Consider the following 12,126-nt stretch of genomic DNA (forward strand, 5'->3'; position numbering starts at 1 on the left):
ATATTGTTTCTATTACACCATGATATTATGTATTATACAGCTTTAATATTAGCCAAGTTTTGTTCACCCACAAAAATATTCAACATTCAATATTTTTGGAGGCAATTTTGCTGAAAGTTGACATGTTTTTGTTGAAAACACGAGCTGGAAACACGGCTTCAGCCCCCTTAAACAAAGTAGTAAAACGTCACCAATAGAGAATAGCTTTTACTGTAAAATGGGTATTTCGCCAAAAATGGTCAATTTTGCCTAATTTCCTTGGTACGAAATATTTTTTTGTTTTTAACTATTTTTAGTTTCCCATTGCATTAAGTAGCAAAAACTAAGCTAATATATCTAAAAGGGGTGTCATAATTCGTTTTAGAAACAAAGTTATAAGGTCATGAATTTTTGGTAGCCAAGGAAATTATTATAAATATTTTTTTCTCTTTATTTTTCTTCTGTGGTTTTCTTTTTTTTTGGTTCGACCCTTTTTTTGTACCTTCGCAAACAAACATACCAATGAATATTGTATCATTACGACCTTATTACACAACTAAGAAAGATAAATGCAGTAGATTGAGTTAAGAGTTAAAAACAAGTTGTTCTATATCTTTTCTGATACCATTTCTTAAAATGTAAATTTTAAACTTATTCCAATAAAGAAATATTCAAAATTTGACTTTACGCCGAATTAAAAATGGTATTTTATAATTTCCTAGGCCATTTTATGCCACGGAAAACAAGGAAATTAGGGCCAAAGAAATTAGATTTATGCCTAAAAGACACCACAGACAAAAACCTATTTACCCTATGCATTTACTATTTAAATCATGGGTTTACCCCTACAGACACTACATCTGTGTAAATAAACAATAAAATTAATCCATTGTTTAGCTGCAAAAAACCGTCCAAAGAAATTGACTTTTTAGTAAACAAAAACCCAAGGAGGGACCTACTTAAGCGATTTAACGCGAAAGGGTATTTCGCCGAAACAGTAAATTTTCTGTGTCCAGGCAGGCGAACACATGTTTTTTTATATCTATCTGTATAAAACTATTTTTATGGGAAAGTTCATCAAAAGTTTTATTTGTTTTTGCTACTACAATAGCAGAAACTACAAATAATACCGTAGAAAAACTTAATCAAAAGTCGTTTTTCTAATTTCCTTGTTATGTCCATTACAGTTGTTTGTCAAAATGAAGGCTCATTATAACAAATTGAAGCGTAATTTAATTCTAATAGCACTCTCTTTACATTTGAGAAACGTTTGGCTATCGGAAAATAAAAACTTTAAATGTCAAATACTTATAGGAAGAAAATAAAGTGAAGTTAAGTTCTTGTCCAGGTCAAAAGTATAATTTCCCTGGGTCTTCGTTTCGACCACTGTTGTAACGAAACGAAAAAACTTAGAATGTAACGCACTGCACCACTACACTCGGCCATTTCGTCCCAAGAGGCCATTGAGGCAGGACAGTACGTCATTGATCAGTTTCGCGACAAATCGCATAAATAGGTCCCTCCTTGGGTTTTTGTTTACTAAAAAGTCAATTTCTTTGGGACGGTTTTTTGCAGCTAAAAAATGGATTAATTTTATTGTTTATTTACACAAATGTAGTGTCTGTAGGGGTAAACCCATTATTTAAATAGTAAATGCATAGGGTAAATGGGTTTTTGTCTGTGGTGTCTTTTAGGCATAAATCTAATTTCTTTGGTCCTAATTTCCTTGTTTTCCGTGGCATAAAATTACCTAGGAAATTATAAAAGACCATTAATAATTCGGAGTAAAGTTAAATTTTGAGTATTTCTTTATTGGAATAAGTTTAAAATATACATTTTAAGAAATAGGTATCAGAATAGATATAGAAAAACTTGTTTTTAACTCTTAACTCAATCTACTGCATTTATCTTCCTTAGTTGGTTAAAAAGGTCGTAATGATATAATATTCATTAGCATGAATGCTTGCGAAAGTACACAAAAATGGGTCGAACAAAAAAAAAGCAAACCACAGAAAAAAACTTAGAGAAAAAAATATTTAAAATAATTTCCTTGGCTACCAAAAATTTATGACCTCATAACTTTGTTTCTAAAACGAATTATGACACCCCTTTTAGATATATTAGCTTAGTTTTTACTACTTAATGCAATGGGAAACAAAAAATACTTAAAAACAAAAATAAAATTCGTGCCAAGGAAATTAGGCAAAATTGACCATTTTTGGCGAAATACCCGAAACTGATCAACGAAGTACTGTCCTGCCTCGATGGCCTCTTGGGACGAAATGGCCGAGTGTAACGGTGCAGTGCATTACATTCTAAGTTCTTTCGTTTTGTTACTACAATGGTCGAAAAGAAGACCCAGGGAAATTATACTTTTGACTCGGACAAGAACTTAACTTCACTTTATTTCCTTCCTTTAAGTATTTTACATTTAAAGTTTTTATTTTCCGATAGCCAAACGTTTCTCAAATATAAAGAGAGTGCTATTAGAATGAAATTACGCTTCAATTTGTTATAATGTGCCTTCATTTTGGCAAACAACAGTAATGGACATAACAAGGAAATTAGAAAAACGGCTTTTGATTAAGTTTTTCTACGGTATTATTTGTAGTTTCTGCTATTGTAATAGCAAAAACAAATAAAACTTTTGATAAACTTTCCCATAAAAATAGTTTTATACATATAGATATAAAAAAAACATGTGTTCGCCTGCCTGGACACATAAAATTTACTGTTTCGGCGAAATACCCAAATGTATCAAACCTGTTTATCCAAATGTTTCCGATCTCTGATTTTAAGCTTGGCTTGGCATTTTGACGCAACTTGGCCTAAAATTTTATCGAAACCATTTTCGTAAACGTAGGAAAAAATAGAGAAATGGAACAATCTGTCATATGATGTCATGTGTGTGAGTGCCAGCAACAAAATCAAGAGAAGGTTTGTTTGTGTGCGTAGTTACGAAGTGACTGGAAGTGACGGGTGTTGGAAAACGCGTTTCGATCATTTCAGATGTGTTTTTTTAGTATATTGCCTTACAGTCGTTTAAAATACATTTTGTAGATGAGTATTAAATTAATTAAAATTATATCTAACCCGTAGAAATGTAATAAAGTGTTCCTATTTACATAATATGTCCGGAGAATGTAAATGATCAGCATGTGTCACCACTCATCAACAAATTTATAGTGAAGCAGTGAACAGTCGTCATGTGAGGAAGGTTATGACTATCAGTTGAAAATCAACTTAAATTTAGTTGGTGTTTGTGTTGTGGATCAGTGTTATTTATTTTTTGGCTGGTGGGAGTGATAAATTCGGTCTCAAAATGGCGGACCTCGAAGCTGTGCTGGCAGATGTCAGCTACTTGATGGCTATGGAGAAATCCAAGTGCACTCCAGCAGCGAGGGCTAGCAAAAAAATTGTTTTGCCAGATCCAAGGTAAAGGAGTTCCAGTATGAGAATCGATTGTATGAAATTATTTTGATGGTATTGTTATTGCTTTTAGGTCAATGTTTACAAATTTTATCTCGTCTCTACGTCTCATATTTTACCTCTAAAAGCCGTATCTTCGATTGATATAGTAAAAATAAGGATGAAATCGATTAAGGCAAGACCTGCTAGGTGTACTTTATACATATTATGCACAGTATTATCTACTTTTAGTAATGATGAGCTATTCCCAAGTCCTGCATAGAGGCATAAACATTACAATTCCTACATTTAGATGCTTACTTATTTCCTTAGAACACTTTAAAACTACAGGAAAAACACGAGATACTTTAGAAATTATTTATTTATAAAGTAGGTCAATAACACTTGTTGAGGTCAATGCACTCTTGCTTGTTGATTTAATTTTCTGAAAATATAAAATTGAGTCTATATTTACATTAAATGGAACTGAATACAAGAATTAGGTGGACTATTAAATAAATCACTGAGTAATTTTAGTATTAGTATAAATAACCAGAAGCAGTAAAATTCTGGGGTTAGGAGACTAGAATAAGGCCACTGTAACTGAAAAGCAGGGCAAAAATACTGGCTCTTTTAGGCACACATATCAAACTTATTGTTTTCCATTCTGGTTACCTCGATACTTCTTGTTACTTCGATAGTATGTGTAGTGGAAGTTAATAAATGAAATACCTAATGAGTGGACTGTATAAAATTAGTTATTTATTCGATTTAGAATTTACAATGGCAAGATGAGACCGTTTAGTGCAAAGTCGTTGAAGAGAGTGTGTTAGGGTCGTCTTCGTTCATGTTCGCTCGCGAACCGAACATTGCTTGTTCGTTCGCCGAACGCCGCCGCCCGCTCGCTGATCCATCCGGTCACGCCGCACAGGTCAGGGTTGCCAGGTGTCCGGCTTTAACCAGTTACGGTCTGGCCAAATATTGTGTTGTCCGGCCTGTCCGGGTTTTGTTAGGCTTTTTATTTGGTTGCCGCGCCAGGCGAAAGTCGAGCCACAGAATAATATGAAGCGCACGCATCAGGATGTTGGTTAGCAACCGAATATGATAACCGGCCAAATGAAGAACAGAGTCCGGCTTTTGTGATTTTGGACCTGGCAACCCTACCCGCAGGCAATGTCCGTGCGTAGACAGTACCACTGAAAGTTTAATATTCAATGGTAATTTTAAAATATTTTTTTTATTGAAAAATACAGTATTATGGTAAAAAATAACTAGGTTAGGGAAACCGCTCCCACGTTGGCTGCCAAATCTAGCATTTAGCAGATTAATAAGGTACAAAAAAACAATAACAAACTTTTTACCCTAATTAGGTACATTATGTTATTAGCACTCATAGGAAATGGGGCTCATAGCCTCATAGTAGGTATCTTTCTATATTTTATTGCACATAATTGTGTAGACCCATATTCTGGCACACAAAAGATATAATATAGCTAACAGTGATACACAAACAGAAAAACAGAAAAGTTTGTGAGGATATATGGGTATGTTCATTATCTTTGCATGAAAAAACTACTGAATGGATTTTGATGTAACTTCACAGTTGTTTAAACAGGTTACAATTTATAATGATCTGTGACAAAACTTCATTTTGTCGACGGCAGGAAAATCTAATATTTGTAAGATAGTTTCCAAAAAAGTTAGTAGGCTATAAAATCCACGAAATGTAATCATTGTTAGATAGATAACAAAAAATATGAAATTGTGTATTGTGTAATACCATATTATTGTTGTTTTTAAATCTAATTCAAATATTTACTGACTGATCTATAATTGCATTGTAACAGCGAACTGCTCTATCTATGTGTCTACAACTTTTTAATTATATTCAAGTAAGCAGTACGCGAGTACTACATTGACGGGTACTTGTTATTAGTTTTTCACAGTTAATTATTATTTGTTGTATTTAGGAAGCAGTAATTCGTATTTACCAACTTCAACTTTTTTTCGGTGTCTAAGGGCTTCTCACGCACGGTTATCTTTTGTCGCCGTAACTGTTTCGTAAAAGATGGAGGAGGCTTTTACCCAAGTGGGGCCACAAACAAGAGATACAGATTAATTGAATCAAACTGTAAAAATGTGGAATATAAAGCTATAATAATAATAATAATAACTGTTTCGTCACTCATACCAAGGAGTTTTAGGGGATTACTAATGTTTGGCCAAAAAACGTTTCCCAAATTATCACATCGCAAACAACGTTTCGCAAATTTTCATTTGGCAAATTCTCATTTGGCAAAGCAACTTATTGCAAACTTTTAATTCGCAAATGTTTTTTTTGGCATATTATTGTTTAGCAAATTATTGTTTGGCAAAGTATGGTTTGCCAAATGTTTCATTAGGCAAAAATATTTCACGACAAACTATTTACAAAATAATTTGATTGGTGCATAGAATGGTATACAAATTAGCTTATGGTTATTATTTTGTTTAGTGGGGAGTTAATATAAAATTTGTTCTACATTAATTTCCTTATTTCATTCTTTGTATCGAAATTTCCAAATGATTCATTAACAATAGAGGTGATTCTAGCGCTCGGCGGCCGCTGCCGCGGCACGCTTCGCTCGCCTTCGCGCATTAAGGGTCACTGTTCTAACCTAACCTAACCTACTATTTTCTGCAATACCTACTTTTTGCAACCATACTATTTTCTGCAATGTTTTACATAAAATTATTGTGAAAACCATGATCATGTGCCTTATGCTTTGATTTGTGGGTAACGGTGGGTAAGTATGTGAAGTGTCAATTTGACCAAACAAATTATTTGGGATATAATATTTGGCAACATAAAACATTTGCTATATAAACATTTGCCAAGTAAAATTTGGCCAAATGATAATTTGACCAAATGAATCAGTTGCGAAAAGTACAGTTGCTAAAAGTTCATTTGGGAAATGAAACTTTGGCGATAAGTTGTTTGCGAAGTGAAATTTGGCGTAAAGTAATTAGGCATAAAACCAACATACTTCCCTGTTTTGATGATTCACTCTTTGCGGGACACCCCCTGTATTTCCGTTTGTAATTGTGACGTTATTGAACGTTAAAAAAATCTCAGTCTCGGTCGGGTAGGAATGTAGATTCGGAGAGCAGGTTTCAAATTCACAATGTTGAACTACTTTAGTGTATTAGTAACCTATTTAAAAAGTCGCGATGATGAGACGCAGCTAATCTTTCATGTCTACACAACTACCTTATCTGTAAATTGAGATCAGTAATACAAATCTACTCACGCTGGATTGCTGTTTACGTCAGTTTGACGTAATTGAGGTCAAGTGTCGCATCAGTGTCCTAAACCAGTGTTTTTCAACCTTTTTCATGACACGACCCCCCTAGTATGAAAAAATATTTGGCGACCCCCCGAGCGTTCGCTTTTTTTTCATGCATTGTATAATGTTACAAATATGTTTGTAGGGACCGAATACTCTTCTTCTTCTTCTTGTCGTGTCGACAACAAACCTACACAGCGTCGCCGCGTCGGCCCAAAACTCCGCCACAAGAATGGCGTTGTCAGTATCCTTCATTAAATCTTCCTGCGTACAGTTGTTTGGGCACGCAGGGCACGACATCATGTGCTTCGTCGACTGGGGAACAAAACAACACTCCAAGTTTGAGCCATCCAAGAATCCCCACCTGAACAGATGGTCCTTACTACAGCCGACCTGCGTCCGAAGTCTATTTAAAGACTTCCAGGTAGGTCAGGGGAGCTCATGTCCAGGTGGAGGACTCTCAGACACAGGGACAAAAGGGCAGGGGAGATCAGCTCTCTCGTGCCATAACCTGCATCTCTCTTTTGACCGATCATCATGAAGGAGAGGGGACACACTTTTTACAAAATTGCTTCGGCTTTTTAGCCTTTGAGGCACAGGGTCGTAATTAAAAAGTGGGTGCCTGTGTCACCCAGCATGGCCGATTTCTCGGAAGAGGCTGCTACGGCTCTGAGGATCTCTGGGGGCGTTATTCCAGCCAGCGGATACAGCATATGTGCCGGTGGCGGTTTTAAGCAACCAGTAATCAATCGTCAGGTTTCATTCAATCTATTAGCTTGGCATGGACTGAGTGGCTCCATACAGTGCTCGCATATTCGCCTGCTGAGAAGGAAAGCGCCAAACCAGGGTGGATAAAAATCACGATTTTTTTATTTTAATAAAAAAAAACAGATTTTTTTTAAAAAATCACGATTTTTTTGATTAATTTGATTTTTTTGATTTTTATTAGGTTCTGCGATCATTTCTTTAGTTTTTCTTACGGAATACATTTTTATTTACGTAGAATTGATATATGGAGCAGGCAACACCGCCAAAAAAAATTTATTATGTGGTTATCTGAAAAATCGCAAATGTGATTGTATGGAAAAAATCTTTTTTTCAGATTCTCCATACAAAACGACAATTTCATACATTAACACCTAACATTAACATTGTTTTCGAACATTACAGTTGATTAATATTAACTCCCAGCCTTTCATTAATTCCATTTTCGGTCATTGATTTAAATCAATGAATTTTATTAAAAAAATCATGTAATAAAAATCGTGATTTAAATCATGATTTAAATCAACTTGATTTAAATCATGCAACCCTGCGCCAAACCAGTGCACCGCAGAACAGCGGGCGAAGCGCCCCATTTAGTGGAAACCAGTCGGCGCAAGAGGCCGTTTCTAGAATGCACCTTCTGCTTGATATTTTGGCAGTTTTTCTTAAAAGTCAGTGACCTATCCAAAAAGACACCCAGATACTTGGGAAAGTCGATATGCTCAATGGGTACCCTACGCCATTGGATGATGAGTTTTCGACCCGCCTCTATTTCGTAGGTGGAATACGCAACTTTGGGTCTTGGTAGCTAGGATTTGGCCTCGAGGAATTAGCCTCATAGTCTAACAACGACCGAATACTTGAATCCATACAGTATTTTAATGCATTGGCATAATTAGATTTCGGATAAATCTGTCTTTATAACTAGCATTTTTTACTGAGGTAGTTTTTACGACCTCTCGCGACCCCCCTGTAAAGGCTTCGCGACCCCCCAGGGGGTCGCGACCCACAGGTTGAAAAACACTGTCCTAAACAATGGTTATCTTATAAGGTACATTATTTGGTAAAGTAAAATGTTTTTTTGCTGAATTTGTTTTGCAATTATTACCTCATTGGCCTTTCCAGCATCTTATCATTTTTAGATGCATTTGTTTGGAACATTTTTCATTATTAGGAAGTTCCAGAATTGATGACAGAAAGAGTGAAAAAGTAAGAGAAATACGTATACTTATGGAGAGGCGCACAGTTTATGAAGGTTAAAAGATCGAAGATAATAATTTACGTAGTATGATTACTTACGTCGTACTCGTAAGTCGTCGTTTATTCATTGCAGGTCATAAATGCGTAGGGATGTTAGGAGAAACAATTATCTTACGTTATAAGTAAGCGATTCGACGAAAACTAGATTGAAAACTACTTCACAGGAGAATCTACAGCAGAGATTTGTTAAAATCTACAACTATTCCAACTGTGAATGTTAAGTAAGAAAGAATAGTGATAAAAAAGAGCAATTAATTATCTTTTTTGGTTTGCCCCCTTTTCTTATCACTTGATATAACGTTTATCAAATCACCTAGGCAGAGACATCCTTTCACATTATGTCCACCTCCAAACTCTCAATTTGTTCATGCGCTATTTTGTCCATAATAAACGCTGGATTTTTCGAACTAGCCGCTTATTCCTCATTTCAGCAAGTACTAGTACCCGCTTCATGAAATATTAAGTACTTGTTACCTGTCTGCTCATACGGTAAGTATGTACGTCACTCACATTACAGCGCAAGGGCCGACTTCAGTTTTAACACGCATGCCGTGATTAGGCACGACACTGCAACATAATTGTAATTATTATTAAAAAGGCATTGGCATTAGCAGGCAAGGCTTTTTTCCTCCACTAAGCTTGACTCGTGTCTGCGAGAATGTAAAAACTGACTACAGGTTTCCAACTAACTGGAACAACAATATCGGCCCTCATCCCTACCCTTTTCTACCACAAACCTTACCACTGAATTCCTGATGTTGAATCATCTAATACGTTCACAACTTTCTCGAAACCGCCGACTGTTAGAAAATTTCAATTTGTTATTGTGTCTGAATCGTGAGTGTTGAAGGAAATATCCCAACATAACCCAGTGAAATGGCCTCCTAAGTCAACAATAATAAAAATTTGAAAATAATTTGTGGAAACAAAAACTCTAAGCCTCTACTAAAGTCAAGGTACTTTACCAAGTTACCAAGAGCAAAGCAAGAATTTTTCGTCATCAGCTGCCAAATTATATTGTAAACGTATATGAACGTTTGGTGCTAGGGTAGGGACTGTCCCTCATCCCATTCAGCTAGGAAGCGTGCTTAAATTGATTTTTTTACAGTTGCTCCATTTAGTTGCTTCTTGGGTCCTATTTATCGCTGATTGCAAGAGCTTGTAGAGTAATAATAGTTTTCTTTATTTTAGCAGCCAAAATGTCAATATTAAGGCGCGCGCAAGGGTGACTATTTTGTCGCCGTGACAGTATTATCCGTGATAGCATAAATAAGATCTGTTTATTTTACACCTTTATAAGAGAAAAAGAGAGACATACTATCACGGTGACAAAATCCACATGCGCGCGCGCCGTTATTTAATTGAAGATCGGCCGACAAAAAGTCTGTAACGGGGTGTCTTAGAAACGAACTTACTTTGATTCCGTAAACATCAGTCGTCTTATGAATTGCAAATTCGTCGTAAGTGCCTTTTTCCTGAGATGCTGATTTTGGCACGCGTATGGATGTGGTCCGCCTGCGTGTAGCTCATGTATTGTAAAACAATTGAAAAACATGTATTGTATGAAATATTAGAATGGGGGCAGCCCGAATGTGGATTAAATCCGCACGCGTGGCGAAATCCGCATCACAGGAAAAAAGCACTTATTTTAGTATTTTTTCCAGTTTCATCAAGAAAGAACCAACATTTAATGCCCTTTACTATTTGCCCAAAGCATCGTTTATATTTATTCCGGTCTCGCACAGGCACATTGTCTGGCGGGTAATGGAGAAGAGTGAAACAGCTCAACTGCTCGTAATTTGTCATCGCTTACGTAAACTTTAAACAAGAATTCCCACTAAAGAATGATGGCCCATACAAATGGGTATTCCATTAGGGACTCGCGTAAAATAAACTGGAAAAATAAGGAAATTTTAGTTGTGTAGTCTAAATATAAATTACCTATAATTAGATTATTGTATTACCCAGTATGCAAATTCATTAATTGGGATTGCAATTAGTTCCTGGAATTAGCAGAACGATTCTACAAATATGTAAATGCTATAAATGTTTCCCACCCAATATTAATTCCGGAAACAAAAACCACACATAATCACTTACCACATAAGGTAATCACTTACCATCAGGTGATCCGTCTGCTCGTTTGCCTCCTATCACATAAAAAAAAAAAAAACATAAATAAGGCAATCCGATATAGGCACACGGTTGCACTTGCAGCCAGGCAAAGGAAAATTCAGTTAAATGTTAATTCATTGAATAGAAGAAGGAAAATTTAAAAGAATGCACAATTTGCGAAGGAGGTTCTCATCTTAGCTTGTTCATTTTTTTACGAATTTTCTATGATAAAGCTTTGTTCTCGTTTTGTTCGTTAATTTACTAAGTCGCCACCTGCACATTTACGCAGAGACCACGTAAATGCGGCATTCGCATTCCCTAAGAACTTTTCGACGACAATCCCTTCTAAAAGCCTTCCTTAGTGCACCTCTAGGGAGTATAATTACCCTCTTAATTATAATCTCTGGGTTTAGTAGGCTCTGCTTTGTCTGTCAGTCAGTAACAGTAGGTACTGTTTGTAAAATTTACCTTTTAATTTATTTCGCTACATTGCCATCGCAAATCGCAATCGCTCAAGTTTACGATTGAAATCATCTTCAGACAATTTCAATTTATTATCAACAACATGATTGACACGCACGTAATAATAGTCAATAAATTTCTTAAAATAATACCTACTTGTTTTTTAATTCCAAATAACAACGACGACTACTTATTTAGACAGCTAAATAAAAGATGTCCTAAACTTCACTACAAGTGGCAATATAATACTCGGAGGAGCCATATCACGATTCGCGTGCTATTAGTTTAAATCGCCTCCCATCACGCAATGCTGCGACAGTTATGATACTGTGATTCATTGCCTTCTATTTTAGTCTTTAAAACACGTCAGTCAACAAGGTGTGTACGTACGACGCATAATTAAAACAATTAAAATACTTCCTACGACATGCGATAGGGTTTTTACCCGACTACGGCAAAGCAAAAGGAGGGTTATGATTTTGACAGGCTATGTATGTATGTATGTTCATCTATTCCCTCGTAACTTCTAAACTACTCATCATAATTCGACAAATGACATATCATTAGAAGTGTCTTAATTGTCCGCTGGTTATAGGCTATAATGTGAAGCCCTCTAGCGGACAAAACATACAGAGTAAAAAAATAAAGTTAAGATAAATATGCCGTGTTTGGTATCATTTGTAAGCGCTTTACTTGTAACATTTACCTTTTTACTAACTTTACCATGTGTAAAGTACTGATGGGTTGGCAATGTCTTTCGATTCGAATCATATCAAATTCTTGTTCCAAACAAACTAAAATATTTTCCGTA

General features: G+C 35.7%; 1 protein-coding gene across 2 annotated transcripts in view; it reads left to right on the plus strand.

The window, feature by feature from the left end:
* Nucleotides 1-2,909: 2,909 nt before the first annotated feature.
* Gprk1 (G protein-coupled receptor kinase 1) overlaps nucleotides 2,910-12,126 on the plus strand; it is a 49,083-nt gene continuing 39,866 nt past the window's right edge. For both annotated transcript variants that reach the window (XM_028320775.1, XM_028320774.1), the window contains exon 1: nucleotides 2,910-3,414. In XM_028320775.1, the coding sequence (XP_028176576.1) occupies nucleotides 3,302-3,414 (113 nt within the window). In that variant the 5' untranslated portion in view covers nucleotides 2,910-3,301. The remainder of the gene's footprint in view (nucleotides 3,415-12,126) is intronic.

The sequence above is a fragment of the Ostrinia furnacalis genome, unplaced genomic scaffold, assembly GCF_004193835.3.
Source record: "Ostrinia furnacalis isolate ACB-3 unplaced genomic scaffold, ASM419383v2 OfSCF7452, whole genome shotgun sequence".
In the NCBI taxonomy this organism is placed as follows: domain Eukaryota; kingdom Metazoa; phylum Arthropoda; class Insecta; order Lepidoptera; family Crambidae; genus Ostrinia; species Ostrinia furnacalis.